This window comes from Sander vitreus, chromosome 8 (genome assembly GCF_031162955.1).
Source record: "Sander vitreus isolate 19-12246 chromosome 8, sanVit1, whole genome shotgun sequence".
NCBI lineage: Eukaryota > Metazoa > Chordata > Actinopteri > Perciformes > Percidae > Sander > Sander vitreus.
The window spans coordinates 10,761,177-10,780,160 of record NC_135862.1 but is presented as its reverse complement, the minus strand read 5'-3'; the positions used below and the strand labels follow the sequence as shown (position 1 = coordinate 10,780,160).

General features: G+C 39.4%; 2 protein-coding genes across 4 annotated transcripts in view; both read right to left on the bottom strand.

The window, feature by feature from the left end:
• Positions 1 to 13,923, bottom strand: part of polr3b (polymerase (RNA) III (DNA directed) polypeptide B) — a 31,960-nt gene extending 18,037 nt beyond the window's left edge. For all 3 annotated transcript variants that reach the window (XM_078256730.1, XM_078256731.1, XM_078256729.1), the window contains exons 1-12: positions 13,732 to 13,923; positions 13,383 to 13,415; positions 10,796 to 10,852; positions 10,651 to 10,715; positions 9,922 to 9,997; positions 8,536 to 8,636; positions 8,173 to 8,264; positions 7,829 to 7,946; positions 7,032 to 7,140; positions 6,085 to 6,207; positions 1,000 to 1,116; positions 784 to 918 (exon numbers count right to left, since the gene is read on the bottom strand). In XM_078256730.1, coding sequence (XP_078112856.1) covers positions 784 to 918; positions 1,000 to 1,116; positions 6,085 to 6,207; positions 7,032 to 7,140; positions 7,829 to 7,946; positions 8,173 to 8,264; positions 8,536 to 8,636; positions 9,922 to 9,997; positions 10,651 to 10,715; positions 10,796 to 10,852; positions 13,383 to 13,415; positions 13,732 to 13,803 — 1,098 coding nt within the window. In that variant the 5' untranslated portion in view covers positions 13,804 to 13,923. The remainder of the gene's footprint in view (positions 1 to 783; positions 919 to 999; positions 1,117 to 6,084; positions 6,208 to 7,031; positions 7,141 to 7,828; positions 7,947 to 8,172; positions 8,265 to 8,535; positions 8,637 to 9,921; positions 9,998 to 10,650; positions 10,716 to 10,795; positions 10,853 to 13,382; positions 13,416 to 13,731) is intronic.
• Positions 13,924 to 14,757: 834 nt separating this feature from the next.
• endouc (endonuclease, polyU-specific C) lies at positions 14,758 to 18,053 on the bottom strand. Its single transcript, XM_078256734.1, has 8 exons — positions 17,914 to 18,053; positions 17,591 to 17,647; positions 17,386 to 17,485; positions 17,197 to 17,308; positions 16,970 to 17,091; positions 15,814 to 15,926; positions 15,477 to 15,627; positions 14,758 to 15,253 (listed from the first exon to the last, which is right to left on the bottom strand). Exons 1-8 carry the CDS (start codon positions 17,922 to 17,924, stop codon positions 14,978 to 14,980), a joined length of 942 nt encoding a protein of 313 aa, XP_078112860.1. The 5' UTR covers positions 17,925 to 18,053; the 3' UTR covers positions 14,758 to 14,977.
• Between the last annotated feature and the right edge of the window lie 931 nt (positions 18,054 to 18,984).

Genomic DNA, 18,984 nt, shown 5'->3' with positions numbered 1-18,984 from the left:
GTGAGGAGATTGCTGGCGTTGTTAGTGTGTAAGCCCCCTATTGAAAGAGGGCTCTGCACCCCCCCCTACCCTCTCCCATCTCCTGCTCCTTATACAGAGCAGGTTGGGGGGGGTTGAAATTAAAGGCCTTAAGACAGCAGTAATTACATTATCAGAGCCGGGCCTGCGGATTAGCTCAATCGCTCCAGTCAAGGCAGCAATTCTATTGTCACGGTGCTGAAAAATCCCCATGCTTCCACAGCCTCTGGATTTTGGTGCCACGGCATATCTTTCTCCTGACAAAGCCAGGCTGAAATACAGGGGGAGGGGGCGAAAACAAAACAGCGAAAACAAAGCTGAGGGAAAATAATGAGTCTTATTAAAATAAGGAGGCAGGAACAAAGATGCAGGTGAGAGATCAGGGCTGGAGTCGCCGCTGTCCTCTGGTCCAGTGCTGCGATCCATTCACATTAAAGCATGCAAGCATTATTTGTTCTTTTCTATACATGTATTATTATAAACATCAAGCCTGTTTTGTTTGAGTGGCCCTATGAGTAAAGAAAAGGTAGAAAACACCTTTCAGTTATAAACACCCAGTTCAACAGGGTGCCTTTTAATGCCAGAACTGAACTCTGGCTCATTTACAATTTCCTGTTGATCAGTTGACAAATTAACAAATAAAGTGAACTTAATAGAGCAGCATGTTTTTGTCATGTAATGTGAAAGTATAATAAGACTGAATGGGGGATTAAATATGGCGTAATTCAAGCAGTAAATGAGACCACATGGTGCACAGAGGCTTACCTGTCCAGCCAACTCCAGACGTTTGTTGCCATAGTAATCTCTATCGTCCACCCTGTTGTCCCCTTGAGCTAGGATCACCCTCCGAACCATCACAGCCAGGTAGATACACTTAGCCCGAAAGTTAAACTCTTTGACCTACAGACAAAATAAATAATGACTATACTTTGTGGAATATACTAAGTATAATGCATGATTCTTTTTGGTTGGTTAACATACCGGGACATGTGTGAGGATAAGAGATGCCAAAAGCTCTCTGGCCTCCTCCATCTTGGTCTTCTTGGGGCCTCCCCACATGCGCTGTCTCCGCACTTTATTCCCGAGGTACCTCAGAGCCTGAAACACAGAGCAGCAGATACAGCACAGGTCAAGGAGCAGGATAGCTGAGTGTGTCTGAAAATGTATAGATATTGGAGCAGATGTGATACCCGATTTCAAAATGCATAAGATAACAATATACTTTTTTGATTCCTTAGATTGAGGAATATAAAAATGATTTGTAACTAATTTTTTTGAGGCGCGATTAATGCACGTGCGTTCTGTGATTTGGGTCTTGGGCCGCTCTGTAGTTTGAGATCTCAGGAAGCAATGAAGCAGTAACGCAAGTATCGTAACTTCAGTAATCGACAGCCCTAGTTTTAAACCCTTTTTTATTTAACAAAATATGCAACAAGTCGATGCATCTGTGTTGAATAAACAACTTTGCGTTGTAAAATATGATCTAATATTAGATTAAGCTCAGGAAATGTTGGATCAAAGGAAGAAAAAGTGAACATGATTTGATTTTGATGGAAACCTTCTGTACTGTATGACGTTGTTTTTTTTTACTCCAGACAGTAGACATATATGGGGAGAGAGAGGGGGAGGACATGCAACAAAGTTTCTCCACCGGAGTCAAACCGGGGACGTTGTCAATAACATGGTCACAGTTTTCCATCGACGCCCCGCAACTTTTGATACTTAAAGGAGAATTCCGGTCAATTTCAACCCGTAGCTCTGTTGTTTGGAAATTTGGAGTGAAAACAATCAGTGCTGCCTACACCGTGTTGTCCCCCTGTTAGCGTTAGCACCCAACAGGCTTAAACAGGGCAAGTTTTAAACGTGTTGTAAGCCTATAAAACATGCTCGAAACGTCATTACAAGTGCCTACCCATGTGCAGTGATTCCTTCCGAGGGAACACAGTGAATCTGACTGCAGTAGATGTGACAGAAAGGCATAAAAGTTGTGTTAATCCAGCCAGTGCACATACCTCTGTTTATTTCCTGTTTTCCAGTCAAGTCCACAATAGTCGATTGTCTAACTCATACGATCCAATATTCCAGTCAAATTTGCTGTGTTCCCTCGGAAGGAATCACTGCACATGGGTAGGCACTTGTAATGACATTTCGAGCATGTTTAGAGGCTAAAAACACGTTTAAAACTTGCCCTGTTTAAGCCTGTTGGGTGCTAACGCTAGCAAGAGGCAGCACCAATTGTTTTAGTTTTTCTTGCTACTGACAGCGCTCCAAATTTACAAACAGAGCTACGCATTGAAATCGACCGGAATTGTCCTTTAATTGGGTATTCAAAAAGGTATCGAGGTTCAAAACCCAGCTCTGACTAGTTAGTTAATAGTTCTGTTAGCAATGTGATGATTTAAACTGCATTTAGTGAGTTTGCAGCTAATGTTATTGTAAAATGATTAGCATCTGTGGAAATTTGAAAGAGCACATAAAACACATGTATCAGACTTGTGGGAGGTCAAGTGAATCTCACTCTCTCTCTCACACACACACACACACTCTCTGGAGCCCTCTACTGAACTATAGAAAAGGTCAAAGGTTAATGAGGCTGAAGACTTTTTGCAAGACCACCCACCCTGCTCTCCACAATGCATTATATATATATATATATATACACATACATACACACACACACACACACCATACTGTGTAGTGTGTATAAAACAAGTTATGTCCAATTCAGAGAAATAAAAAAATATATATTATTTGATGAAATCATGCTTCATCATATCTGATTTCTAAGTATATATCACTGAAAAAAAAGAGATGACAGTCAAATTTGGTTTAGGCAGATTACTTATCGTAATCTGATAACAATGTTTCTTAAGCCTTATCTGCCTTTAATTATATAGATTTAGGCCTCATTGTGCACAGTACAATGACCAATGAATACCATGAAAAGACATCATGGAGGCTGGCAGACAGAGAAACATGAGAGCTGTGCAGACCGGTTGCTAGGAAGCAAATATGGCCTCATCAATGCATCAGTGGTTCCTCTAACAACATAATCTTTATGAAAAACAAATTGGCCGATTGCATTCATCTGTAGATGTCAAAGAAAACACGCAGGCCTCCTGAATAAACCACCCAAAGCATTACTTGAGTGGGTGGTAAGACAAAACCTTATTCGTCTGATCACAGAGTGACAAAGAAAATACCTTCTGTCAAAAGACAGGAGCCGCTTGTTTCTGTGTCTGAACAACAACATCCTGCTCTTCAGACAGAGTCAATGGGCATATTAGGGCTGGCTGATAATTCAATATCATTGTTTATTGACTTCCAGGGGTTGTCAATTATTTGTTATCATTCTTCAAATTATTGATTCCAAAATAATTATTCTGAGCATGCAGTAACTCAAAATTGTCTGTAAGTTTATATTTACCGTACAGATATGAAAGGGGTATCAATCTTGTCATCTGTACTTCTTTTTTGTTAAAGAGAGATTTAAACAGGTCTATATCAATGCAGCAGAGGCCAAGATACCTTGATGCTTAGTACCTGCATGGGGCAAGTTAAAAACAATTCTGGATCCTACTTTTTTCCAAAAGCAACAAATTGCATCTATTAAAGTGGCCATATTATGCTCCTTTTCAGGTTCATAATTTTGGGGAGGTTGTACCAGAATAGGTTTACATTGCTGCAGCTCCTCTTTTCACCCTGTGTGTTGAGCTCTCTGTTTTAGCTACAGAGTGAGACCTCTCACAGCTGTAACATCTTTGTTGGCAGTCACACATGCACAGTAGCTAGGTAGGATCACATCAGCTAGCTAGCTGTTTGTTTCTACAACTTCAGTAGTACAAGGCAGGATTAGCCGGGAGACTTCTTCTAAACGAGGGCACACTTCCAACTTTGCGTGGAATACCTGCAGAATAGGGACATGTAAGTAGTTCTTTTGTAGATTATGGTGAACTAGTGTGTGTTGTAGCAGTGTTTTGCCATTCAGAACGAGCTAGCATGCTACGGTTAGCCACCTCGTTTCGGCTAGTGACGTAAAAAGCCCTGTCAATTCTGACCAGCTCACCCAGAGACTTTTTCCGAGTTTGTATGCGTGTGGAAGCACCAGAGACACAAAATAACACCCCAAATCCCAGAAAAGGTGATTTTTTTCATAATATGGGCACTTTAACGAGACCGTCCCTGTCTGGTAAATGCCCACGCCCCTCAAACTCCACACACACATTTAGTATCACAGAGGCTCTGTTAAAAGTTCAAGTTTAGGCTGAGAAAACCTTGATACCATCAGGGTTATTTTCTCAGACTTTAAAAGCTCCCTCTTCATTTGTTTAATGTGTTTTTGATTGTGTAGTGAACTGAATATTATCAAGGGAAACCTTTACGTTCTGTGCCCTGTTGCATAAACTACCTTACGTTTCAAACTTAAGTTTGGCCCTTGTGCAAAATATTTCCCTAAGTTTAGGGGTTCATTTAGGAGTTTTACATAAAGCCTCTTAGTTTGTCTCCTTGCCATCAAGTGCTTAGCGATTGGGCGAATATATCGGCTATATCGGCGCGACTGGCTGAGTACGTCGGTGATTGTTTTTTTGGGGGGGGCGATTTTTGTCATTTTATTTTGCTAATGGTCTGCTTCCGAAGAACGAGTAGGAGCCGGGAAAAACAGCATGTAGAGCTAGCATTTTTTCACGTACTCTGTGAATAAAAAAGGGTTTATTTCGACCAAACCAGAGTTGGTGATTGTTGGAACAATGGAAAGACTCACTAAGACGGGTTTGGGGGGGGTTTATTTTGTTTCTGTCTTATCCGAATTTATTGATTTCCAAAGAGTCAAGCAACCAAGAATGAAGGAGCATGATAAAAATACGTACCATCTTCCCAATGCACCAATGCAATGCAGCTAGTGTGTTTTACGATGAGTTAACAAGGCAATTACGCTAGTCTTAGTGTGGTGAAAGAGACATCTCCTACAACCAACTGGAACGTCCCACAGGCAAAAACAACTCAAGGCAATCAATTCAGCAGGTCAGCTGGCAAGGCATGGTTCCTCCTAGTTTAGTAGAGATTTTAAAGGCAGACTGACGGTTAAATCTATACTCTACTCCTCTTCAATCACCATAAGTTCCGCCATTGTCTTATGTTCCACAAGTTATTTTACTTTTAAGAGACTGGTATGTGTTACGGATGGGTCATGATTTTCGAATCTTCGAATAGTCATTCAATTATACAAAACTGAATAGTTTATGTCCTTCTTTTTTCCGCCTAGCATGTAAGCGGAGAGCAAGCAGCTTTTTTCTTTTTTTGGAGCGAGCGGTGAGCGATTTGTGTGTCATAGTGGGTGAAAACGAGCGCAGAGCGATATTAAATGGGGGAGCAGAGGGAACGAACAGCTCTGTGAGGAAAGTAAATCCTCATTGCTTCACTCTGAGGAAAATGGTTACTAAGGACCTTTTAACATCGCATAAGGGAATACATAAGTAGCTAACGGAAACATTTAGAGATCAAAGGGTTTTCCCTTACAACATCCTAAGGAAATGGTGTTTTTATGCAACTAATTTTTTTCTAAGACATCCATAGATGAAAATGGAAGGGAAACCTTAAGGCCCAGACACACAGAGCCGACGGCCAAACGTCGGCAGAAAAGGCAGTTGGGCTGATCAGTCAGACTGTCCAACGGCTGATTATTGGCTCTGTGTGTCCGGGCCTTTAGCCTAAGTGGTTTTATGCCACTGGGTACTGGTTCTACTCACTAAGTTTATTTTTTTTAATCATGCACTTTTAATTTTTGTACTTGTGTTTTCTTGTCAGTTTCTTTTTTGTCTATAACGTCTATGTAATTACTTATTTATGTATTATTTCTTTTAAAATGTACATCACTGACTCCAATATATACACAATATTTGTAAATCCAGATAAAAAGACAATTTAAGCACCTCCTGAGGCTTAGTAGGATACTCTGTGAGTAGCAAACAGACTTGTATGTGTAAAATCAGCCGAGTATTACTATAATTTTGTAATAATAATTTCAACCATATCATCCAGCTCTGGCACACATGGACACTGAGGTACCTGAGTCTGTGTGAAGATCTGGGCCTTCTGACATTCCTCCAGGCTCGGGGCGAAGCTGGCCATGACGTGCTCCTCTGTACCGATCATCTGCACTATCTCCTGGTCACTCTCTACACCCATACCCTGTGTAAATGACCAGCAAAGAATGTATGGTGTGAATAATATTAATGAATTTCCAATACTAGATTGATGTAACCAACTAAAGTCTTTATCAGTGAGGTGAAATGCACACACAGTAGATATTCTGCAACTAGTAACTGGAAGCGTAAGGAGGAGAAGTGTGCGTACAGGGAGGGAGAGGTGAACTGGGAGTCCTAAGATGGTCTGACATTTGCTTATGGAAATGTGAAGCTGTGGGGACTGATCCGTCTGTCCCACACTGGATCTGAGGTTGTTTCTGCAGCCAAACACGGAGAGGGACGGGGAAGAAGTCACCCTGAATATACAAGTGCAAAGCAAATAGAGCGAGCATGCAAACTGTGTCCTGTGGATTATGACTTCAGCTCCAAACACTCGACGCTCACAAGATGACATGTTTGGATAGATTTGTCCTCAGAGGGAAAAGAAGTTAATGATGCCAGCTGGCTAACTGACATTTTCATTGAGAACAAAATGAAAATGATCAAGAGTTACCGCAACTACTGACTTCTAACTACACACTTACCTGCATCAAAACCTCTCACTGAATACATGTATTATTTATGTTGTGTGAAATCATCTATTACAGACAATTCAGGAGGCTGTAGTCAAAACAGAGTGAAAAATATAAAGTTATCTAATTAGATAAAGTTACTTTGGAAACAGAAGCTTTTGCTTCAGCCTCTGAGGCAACAACATCAGAGAGAAAAATAACTTCATCTAAAATCATCTAGCTGTCTCGTAGCACCCCCTATTGGATGCTTAGTATCCCTTAGCTGTGTCATTATAACCATCAACAACTCTTTTACCTTGAATATGATGGCAATTGGGGCATCCTCTGACAGCGTGTTGTGCTTCAGGTAGAATCTGCCTTGTTTGACAATCATATTAGTTCTGCTTTTCTTCTCATGAGTGGAGCTGGGATTAAAGACAAAAGACTAATCAGAGCAGATGAAGCAACAGAAGGTTTGACAAAGAAAGTGAGCGGCTTCACACTGTTCCACTTATCTACAGACATGGATGTAAACAATGCAGATTGCAAAATGCTAAAAAATAAAATTGGCTTTGCAAAATTTTTACTGAGGAAGAAATGCAATCAACAAGTTTGTCAGACCTCAAACATACACACTATGCCACAAGGCATTTAAGTCGCTCCAGGGGCCTGTACCACAAAGCTGCTATGAAAGTTGCTCAGTTTTTTTAAGCCAAAAAAGTTTGACTTGCATAAGATCACCCCGATAGAGCAGGCACACTATAGACTTACCCCAGCCAAGCCGGCTAACTTCCAGTTTAGCCCACCGCTAACTAAGAATGTATCCACTGATTTACAGACGTCTCTTTCACTATGTAAGTCAATGGGGAAAAGTCTTTTTGGGGCCCATGGTGACGGACCCGGAAGTTGTAATTCCACGGTTTGGCCACTATGTCAAATGGGCTTCAAAGCCCAGCGCTTTTCCCGGGAGCGGGGAGGATCACCATGGTGACCTACGCTGCATGGCTACAGGTTAACCTCAACCACTGACCAATCAGATCACTGAAAAAACTATTTCTTCATTCCTTGAATCTGTCACTGACTACATGGTTAGTGGAGATGTTGTTACTGTACCTGGTAACTGAGGCTCCGACTGCTCCCTTCCTGTCCTGCTCCACAATGATTCGATTCTTGGACAGCTGCTCTTGGATCAGAATGACTTTCTCCTGACCTTTTACAATGAAATAACCCCCTGTGAAGAAATATAAGATATCAATCAACTGTTTTGCTTTTAATTGTTTGTATTGCTTGTTATATTTTCCTGCCCAGGGACAGCAGATGCAAATCATCTATATAGCTAACTCTGGCTCAACCAACTCTTGCATGGCCCCTGTTCAATAAACTAACAAAATAAGTGAAATTAATTGATAATAATTAGACTGTATTATTGCTCTCGTTCTGCGTCATCCTTTGTGCACCTGGATCCAGAGGACATTCATTGAGTTTAGAAACCTCCATGGGCGTCTTTCCTGTGAGAACACAGTTTGAGCTTCGCAGCATGATTGGCATCCTGAGAAAAGCAGAGTTAAATACATTAACAACAAGAGAATGTGAATAATAATAATATATAATCGTATGATAATGTATATGGAGGCTTTGTTGCCTTAATGGAAAAACCCATAAAAATGTGAACTAACAGTTTGACTTTCATCACCAAGGCTCTCTGAAAAAACTAAACAGGTAGTCGAGTTAAGATAAGTGAAAGTACAGCAGCATGTTCCTTGATCGAGACTGTGTGCAGGATGTGACACTGTGGGACACATAAAGACAAACTATGATACCTTCCGATGGGCAGTGCATTGCGGATGATTCTCTGACTGCCACGAGTGTACTCGATGTCCACTGTGATGGGCGCTGAGTATGTCATGTCTCTGAGACGACACTGTGGAAGCAAACAGGAACGATGAGTGAAATAAATGTTCATGACATTTGATGTCATTATAGTTTGATGTAAACTCAGCAAGAAAAGAAACGTCCCTTTTTCAGGACACTGTATTTTAAAGATACTTTTGTAAAAAAAAATCAAAATAACTTTAGAGATCTTCATTGTAAAGAGTTTAAACAATGTTTTCCATGCTTTTTCAATGAACCATAAACAATTAATGAACATGCACCTGTTGACCGGTCGAAAAGACAATAACAGCTTGCAGGCGGTAGGCAATTATGGTCACAGTTATAAGAAAATTAGGAAAGTAAAGAGACCTTTCTACTGACTCTGAAAACCCCCAAAAGAAAGACGCCCGGGGTCCCTGCTAATCTGCGTGAACGGCATGGTGCAAGGAGGCATGAGGACAGCAGATGTGGCCAGGGCGATATATTGCAATGTCACTTCTGTGAGACGCCTAAGACAGCGCTACAGGGAGCCAGGAAGCACAGCTGATCGTCCTCACAGTGGCAGACCACGTGTAACATCACCTGCATAGGATCGGTACATCCGAATATCACACCTGCGGGACAGGTACAGGATGGCAACAACAACCGCAAGAACTGGCCAGTCTGGTGCAGTACATGAGGAGATGCACTGCAGCATAATGCAGCTGGTGGCCACACCAGATACTGAGGGCTACTTTTGATTTTGACCCTCCTTTTGTTCAGGGACACGTTAGTCACATGTCTGTGAAAATTGTTCAGTTTATGTCTTAGTTGTTAAATCTTTGAATATTTGCATGTTCATGCAAATATTTGCATATGTTAAGTTTGCTTAAAATATAACAGCAGTTGAAAGTGACAGGACGTTTCTTTTTTTGCTGAGTATATTTTGACAAATGATTAGCCAATATCCCTATTAGGGCTACAACTAATGATTTATTGAAATGATTGATTTATCAGTTTATTTTAAGTAATAAACTAATCCATGAAATGTCAAATAGTGAAAATGTTGCATTGTACTGTAAAACCAGAGAGATGTCGTCACATTGCTTTTTTTGTCTGATCAACTGTCCAAAACAATTAATAATCATATAAAAAAATCTCACATTTGAAAAGCTGCAACCAGAAAGTATTTGGAATTTTTGATTCCTCATTTATGAAAATTGTTGGCGATTAATTTTGTGTCAACTGACAAATTGTCTCTACTACAAAATATGTTGAGCTACAGCTCCACAAACGTTACTGCCAACAATGGTTCATAATATATTCTTTAATATTACACAACAAACTGAGCTAACCTCATGAGGAGACACTGGTCTGGTTACGTTGAAGCTTTCTTCAACATCAGGCATGCCAACGTAGATATTGAGGTATCTGAAAGGAAAACATGAAAATATTTTCAACTCAAAATTAGAGATGCACCGATTACAATTTTCTAGGCCGATTCCGATTTCCATCGCGTTAGGCCAGCCGATACGGATTTTAGCCGATACCAATTTCATTTTTTCTAACCACTTTACAGCACACACAAATATTTATTTTCTATCTTTTCTTTAATAGAACATTTTTTGAAGAGATAATGGATCACTATAAAATAGAACTGTATAAATTACTCCTGGTGTGAGAAATTCACGCACATCTAAAGTGCAATGTTAGAACCATTTCCTTCTTTTCACATCCAATATCCAACTAAAAAAATGTGATTTTGGTTTTTGGTGTCGTCCCTCCACGCCCTACTTTTTCCTTGCAGTGGTGCATATTGCAAACTTGTTATCTTCTGCACACACGCTGAAGAATTTCCAAACAGCTGACATGTTGCAGGTTAATTCACGAGGTTCCCTACATGTGCAAGAATAGCGCGGACACGTGAAAACCGGCCAATTCCGGTCACCGGCCGGTCTATCGGTGCATCTCTACTCAAAATATAGAAGCTGCTTCATGTATGTCATTAGACAACAGATATGTAGCATACATCAGAGTTAGATTACTATTGTTTAATGCCAATGATGACAGTTGATGTGACATACTTGAGGTACCACATTGGATCAGCATCACTTGTGATCTTCTCGTTTGCTTTCATTATTTTCTTAATCTGGAAAACAACAGACATATTTACATAAAGACGCAGCTTTAATGACTTTAACACACACTTATGTTAGGAGCGTGTTTTACCTCCACATTGATAAAATAGTTGAAGGAGTCGATGTGCTGCTTCACCAATCCTTTCACCTTGAAAACACATTGAAAAAATGGTCAAAAATGACAGGGAAACTAAAGAATAAAATACAGTTTGTGATGTATGTAGTGCTGAAACAATAAGTCGATCAACAGAAGAATTTTTGTGACCAGATAAAAAAAAAGGAAATAAAAATGTTTTAATTGCAAATTATTGCAATTGTTGCTGAAAAGTATCAACATATATCCAGACCCAACGTCAGTACTCACATGCTTGCATATCGTTTACCTTAGTATCTATCCCTTTAATAGTTCCGGGGTGTATAAGGCTATTGTATTCAAGGTTACAAATCAATGAGCAGATTCTAGAGTGATTTTTGCATTATCGTGAAGCCTTTAATTCATTAGATTAAAGGGGAACTATGCAGTGGGTTTTTTTTAGCTTAATTCACCTTAACTGAACAGCTTTGAAGTCATTGAATGGTTATATGACTTTTTTCGAGTTGAATGGTGGTCGTCTCGCTCCCCCCTAGCACCTGTGAGCTGAAAAACCACCCTTGCAACTTCTGCGTCAGGAAGTATCGCGTGATATCAGGTCTCACGATGCAACAAATTGCTTCACGGCACTACACACATACGCCCATTCAGGAACCGGCTAACAAGGTAGCGATGGAGTTTTTCACACTATCGTCACGGCTGAGCCGGCAAAAAAGAAGCAGAAAGCTAGAAAAGCATTGTCGGAGGAACAGAGAAAGAGGAAACGGAAGACTGACCGAGCAAGGAGTCAGACACAAGTAAACATAGGAGCTGCCAAATATATATTCCGAAGCTGTAGGGGGAGCTCTATAGAGAAACCTGCGAGCAAAAAGCGATAACTGCATAGCGCCCCTTTAAAGTAGGGCTGGGCGATATGACCATTTATGTCGTCAAAACAATATAAAAATGTCTCTCATGTACATTTTTTTATATCGTTTCTATTAGGATGTCGAAAAACCAGCAGCAGGACTGCGTAACGGCAATATTTACATCATTTGGATGACGCTTTAGGTTCTGAGCCGTGCACATTATGTTCATTTTACACTAAAGTTCTTAATTAAATGAGAAAACACTCAGTACTTTCATCTGTCAAGTATTTCATTCACACAGGAGTATATAAAAATTGGCTTTATCATGTGGTTGTTCCATATAGACTACTTATTTATTAAATTACCAGAAAACATGCTATATTGTGATATATATCGTTATCGAGCTATGAAATTACCTATATTGTAGGGCTGCACGATATTTTGTTTCATCGTCTACATCGCGATGTGCGCATGCGCGATAGTCACATCGCAGGACGTTGCGATGTTGACGCTACAACTTCTTTGCTGCTTGATAAAAAAGTAAACTTTCACCGTTCTCCTTTTCCATGATTGTGACCGGCCGACCCTTCCCCTTTAAGACAGGTGGTCATGTGACGTAACGTCAGTCGACGCGGGGGTGTTATGGGAAGTGAGGCTCTCCCGTGTGTAGAGAAGTACGGTAAGCGGCAGCTGCCGCTGACACAGTGATGCACATGCTTTTCCATGTAGTGAAGCTACAGTAGTCAGTGTTTTATGTTCGCTGCAAAGACAAACTAAATCATCTGATTAATGCAACGTAATCACGACGTATCCCGGCCATTTTTCACCGCAGAAAGCTGCTACTAGCCAGGCTAAAGCTAACATAGTTAGCCTAAAGAAACAAGGCGTCTGTCCCAATTAATGTTATGGTTCGGAGCTGCGACGCTGAAAACGTAACACTAATCTACAACAGCAGTCTGTTTCTGATTTAACGTAATTTACACTGATTTAAGTGCTCTTGGATACACAGTTTGTTGCAAGAGTGTGACATGCAGGCTCTGCATGCACAGCAAACCAACAATCATGATCAATTTTAATCAATTGATCAAACAACTAAAGCAGGCCCCGCTAGTCGACCACAACCTGACATTTAGAGGAAGCAACATGCATGCATTATTAATATTCACTTTAGCCTGGATTGATATTATATGAATACAATGGTGTCATGTCAGTCAACCAGTGTATTTCTTCCTAATTTCCCTCTCCAAAATCACTTCAGAAGAGTAATCGCAGCGCTTACTTGCTTTGGTTTTTGTAAAGCATTAAAGTTCAACAAAGACTGGTTCACATAAGAAAATTTACTTTTTCCTTTTTATTTTCTTTGTAGATGCACTCCCCTACAAAATCACCGCAGTAGTTGAGAATGATTTAGTATTTCTAAATAGGGCTATTTATGTCCTCTTGTAAAAATGTGTCTTTTTTTCATATCGCAATATATATCGCAGGGGGAAAAAAATCGCTATGTATGTTTTTTCCAATATCGTGCAGGCCTACTATATTGGGATAGAAGATTTTAGCAATATCGCCCAGCCCTAAATTAAAGAACAGATCTTTAATATCATTGTTTTACAACAGGGCAATATAAATCATTACTATAAAATTACACCTATCGTGATAGAGTATATAGACTAGATGCAGGATAAAGTTCAGTTAAATGTTTGGGATACACAGCAGGTGGATTAATACAAGTGTTATGTTACCTTCAGGAAGGCTGGTAACAGTTTCCATTTTTCCTGGAAAAAAGAAATAAAAAAATATCAGGTTTTATTGGACTCTGTAGCAGTGAGAACAATAAACATGAACCACCTTTTATTCTGCAACAGCAATGAGTTGTCAAAATGTTTTCAAGCTGCAACCTGACAGTTCCCCCGACAAAATGTAAATAAATGTGACACTCGACTGACACAGTGTCTGTAGTTTAGATTCATATATAGCACTCCACGATGAAACTAAAGCTGTTTGTTATGTTTCTCTGTGCTGCTAGCCACCATGTTAGCTTCCCTGTACTCGTGGTGTGAAACTTTCAGTTTTTATTTCCTCTAAACTCACCGCTACAGTGTTGACAGGAGCTGCCAGCTCCTGAGGAGTCATGTCACAAAACTCTCCTCCAAGTACTTCCATGGTTATTTCTAATGTTCAACAGTAAACACATAAAACTCTGCTCATATTGTCAGTGTTGACACACGGCGTCGGAAGTCGCTCCAACACGCGTTCCTCTCGTGTGTTGCACTGTAAAACGTCCGTGCGGACGGAACCAAAAGAAATGTTCCGTTTTTCGTAATTTTTTTTTATGTGAAGATCAGTATAAACTCATCGCACAAACAGAAGTGCTACATTTAGGTTACATGTATTGTGTTTTTTAAGTACTGTTTTTTTTTTTACCTGTGTATTGTAATTTTGTGTGAATGTATTCTTTTAAGTGCTGAAAATGGCCAGATAAAGGGCCAGTTCGCCCAATTACAAAATACAAAAACATTAAAATTAAATTAAATAAAACGAGAAATATGTTCTCACTTTGGTTTGATTTATCCAGTATGGCGATATCCACTGCTGAAACTTCTGCTGTTGTTTAGTACCCTTTTTTTTTTCTTTTCTTTTTTTACTTTCTTAAAAAGTATCAGTTCAGGCACCGTTAATTATGTATGCGATTAATTTCGATTAATTAATCACAGAGTATGCAGTTAATTAGATTACATTTTTTAATCGATTGACAGCCCTAATATATATATATTATATACTATATAGACCAGCTACAGCATTAATATACCGCTTATATGTTCATAATACATATAATACATCAATAATTTAATACTTCATCATTCCTCACAATTAATACTTTTGTTGATACCTGAGAGCGTTTTAGGGCCAATTATGGACAATAATATAACATAAGGGAGTACTTAATTATGTTATTGCCACTTTTACTAAAGAAAAGGATTTAAATTATAAGTATTTCTTCCACATAGTCACAACTTGATTCAATACATCACTGATTACAATGTATTACAAAAGGTAAATGGAAGTCATTTTATTTGCTGAGGACATTTCATAAACACTACAATAATTGACTTTAAAAAGCATTAATCACTTTTATTGAAATAGCTTTTTATGACAAATGAATCAAGTTTACAAAGGTCTTGATAAAACGTACAATCTACGTACACATCTATGTCCTGCACTACACTAAGTAGTTCTGTTGCGTTTAAACCAAACCCCAGTACATTTGTGTGTCAGATTCTTAGGTATGGACATTATAAGGACCTGAGTATCACTTGGTATCAGAAGATCCTCCACATCAGTGTGAGTACTGCCTAACGTGTCGGTTGTTGCTGCTGAGCAGCTTGGGATACGCAGTCCCGAGGGAGTGTCCGTGTCTGATGACCACCAGCTCCATCTGACACTGGTCGATGTTGACCAGCACTGTGGTGCTCCTCTCTGTGTTCATGAGGAAGATGATGGTGAAGAGCGCCATCTCAAACTCCGGGCTGGTCCCGATGAAGGCGCTGCCAACGGGCTTCACTGTGCCGTGCCAGCTGAACTGGAGGTTCAGAACATGGTCGTCTTGATCGGGCTGCGGACAGACACACATAAACGTTAACTAAGCAGAACAAAAAAAAAATCAAAGGCCACAATAAAAAATAAGCCTTCGGAATTGATTGCATTTTTATCCTCTGTGACTGTGTGCAGTGTTATATGTTGTTCTTTTTTAAATCGTCAAATACATCAAATGAAAAAGAAATAAAGACAGAGACAACAAGTTATGTTGCTGCGGAAAGAAATGCATATATACTTACTATGTCACGTTCTCTGGCCTTGTATCCTTTGTAGTCCAAGTGCGTGCTTTTTTCTTGCAGGTAGAACTGGATCCAGTTATGGAAACCGATGATTTCTGTTCGAGATTTAGTCTCTCCGACAAACACATGCTCGAATCCACTGGAGTCCAGGCTGGTGAATGTTTTAGTTGAGATACAACATTAAAAAAAAAATATATATATATATATATATTGCTTCAAAACACAAACACAACTTTGTACACACGAGTAGTAAATCTCTATTGCTTTCTGTACACAAAGTGATTAAATGATGAGTTTAACACTAGACATGATCATCTGCTGATGCTTGGGCACCCACCCTGTGTTTCGCTGTCTGTGGTAGAGCTTGAACCAGATCAAATGCAGCTGACTCTTAAAGAGCCCCAGGTTGGAGCTGGACTGTCCTTTGCTCACCAGGTACTTATGAGCCCGCTGTGGACAAATCACAATCATGACATAGGCTAAAGCTCTATTGCCTGCACAGGCAAAGACATAACTTCTATTCAGATGCATCGTAAATACAATTATTGTTGAACCCTATAATACACTTTTTAACTTTATATTTTTTAATGACAGGTAAAAAAAAAAAAAAAAACTCAGACTATTTTAATTACACCAGATGCATTGTACTGCTATAAAAGTATCAGAACAATGTTTTAAGAATGTATTAAGCTTTAGTATTTTTTGAAAAAGCTATTCCACGTATGAGAAATAAACATTTATTGACACTCACTGAGGAAATACTTCAGAGTATATTGAAAATATATTTAGGTAAAATACTGCTCTTGTACAGTATCTACAGCGCTAACATTTTAAAAGCTACTTTATATGACAATTGTTATTTTACTTCAGTATTTTTCATTATCTTGTTTTTTTCCTTAAATGTCCTCTTTAAAAGGTTCCTATTTATGGTTTGTATATATATATATATATATATATATGTACATATATATATATATTTATGTACATATATATATATATGTATATATATATATTTTTTTTTAAAGATTACACTTTGTACATTGTAGTATTTTTTATTACACCTGGGCTATACACAGTCAAAAGAGATGGTAACTATGTATTTAACTGTACTTCGTATGATTGTGTATTTGACAAAAATAGTTGTCCTCTGGAGAAGACTCTAGTCCTAAAGTCAACTACAGCCATCAGGTCCATCTAACAAACACGCATGTCTTTCAAAAACAACAAGTAAGGCATGCCCACATTTTTCCCCTCACTGATTTGGGAGACCTTTCACACTTTTCCACAGCTGCACACAGATGTTTTTCCTCTCTCTAACATTCCGGAGTAATGTGTTCAGTGCTGCAGTGAGGAAGAGACACCACTCCCTCTGGAGTTCAGCTGCAGTCTCAAAATCACAAAATGTGGGAAAACAACATGCAATAGCATGTTATGCAATAGTTACCAAACTGTTGGCTTGTTGGATGCAACTGGTTGTAACATGTCTAATGTACCTTCATGACATCTGTCTCTAAGACGGCATCCAAGAAGAGATTAGTCTCTGTCAGCTCCTCTGTTGTGACTCGTTCTGACATGCCTGTGGATCGCTCATAGTTGTCCAGGAGTTTCATGAACCCTGCAGGAACAGAAGTCCCATTTATCACAGTGAAGTCTGCAAATGAGCTGGATTTTTAGGATTAGAAAGGGAGTAACAATTTCGGTCTGTTACAGAGACACTTACGGGAGACAGTGGTTATGTTCTTCAGTTTGTTCTCGTTAACGTTGGAGAACAGAGGCTGAGAGGCGTGATCTTGTACAACATTGCTGCCCTGGTTTACGAAACCGGCTCTACCCTGGACAGTTCAAACACAACGAATCATTGTAAAAAAACAGCAGCTAAGTGTTGTGTTAATAAGAATATGCTCCATACCTGAACAGAGATTGTGTAGTCTGTCACAGGCGTCATGCGATTCACATCCAACCTCCACAGCTCATTGAAAAGATTGGATAGTTCCTGGTTTACAGCTGGCCTGTTACACAAAGTCAGGCAGGAGAAATACAGAAAGCTGAAACAAATACTGAGAAACTCAATAAACAGCATAACTCATGAGAAATGTTCTTATTGGCTACTGTACCTTGATGCATTCAGTCCACTGAGGAACACAGTAAGAAGGGCAAGGACTCCACAGAACCTGTACATCACACATTTGACACTTTGTTTTAAACAAATTCCAACAAATAGCCCTGTGGAAATAAAAGAACATATTTACTCTGACCTAATTTAATTGTCTAGCATTAAGAAACAAATATCTGCTGTTGTTGTTGTTGTTGTTGTTGTTGTTGTTGTTGTTGTAGTAGTCATAAAAGATAGTTATAAACTGCAACAAGCCAAACTGAACTTGTCTACAGGGATGAAATTCATTTTCAGATTAGTTTTTGATCAAAAATAAAAACACACCTTGCAGCCATGACGCTTCTTTCAAGCTTCCACTCCTTCAGCTCGGACTGCAGAGTGCTCTCTTGTCTGTTTCACTGTAAATGAGTCCAGTCTCCACCCGCACTACATATCCTGCACGCGCTGGACCCGTTGACCGTGTCCATTAACTGCGCATGGGCAAATCTGAACAAACTCTCTGATGTTCACATGCTTAAATTGCGTAGCCAGCAGAGGGCGCTCTGCCTCATTGATTTGACGCACTTCTGCAAAATGTGCTGATGGTGATGCAGTGATCACAATTCCAAATGCATGATTTGCGATTGTTTTCACACTGCTGTCTTACAGAGCTATCGCACAGAAAGCATGGTTTGCAAATATCTAACACAAGTGGCGATCTGAGTGCAGAGTTCACAGGAGAGTCTTTCGATCACGATCTCAATTTTGTTACCAATGAACAGGAATCTGCCTCTGGAGTGTGAGCTCATATAAAACGTAAGACCCCATAATGAATATAAAGGCACACGTCACGTGAAGGGACACACACACAAAGTTGGTATAAAAATGGAAGCATATATGCAGAGTATATATGCAAATGTAAGTATGGACACAACTATGGCCCAAAGACTGACAGGATGTGGAGCTATAAACACACTGCAGAAAATATTGTTTCATTTTATATTCGGACTCTCTGTTTCTATAAACGCATCAAAGCAATGAAGAAAAACTGTAAGACAGCAGGCCCCTATGCTGTTTAATATACTGGAGAAGCATATAGAATTTAGGTCAGTGCCCATAAAGCTTTGCACTAGCCTATATTCTTTCTATTACATTTTATTTGTAGAGGTTGACCACTGGGCAGGGTCACATGTTTCTCAAACTTATTCTACATGGGACTCAATGGGACTTTGTGTGGACATCTTAGTAATTATTAGCTAATGTTATGAACATGTCACGAGACTGAGTTAAAAATCTAGTTTTAAGAGCTTTATTATTTTTTGGTTATATCATGCTCACATGCTGTATATTCCCAATACATTTGTATTCAATTAAATTGCCACAAACGGATGTAGCTTTGAAATTGTAGTTACCTCT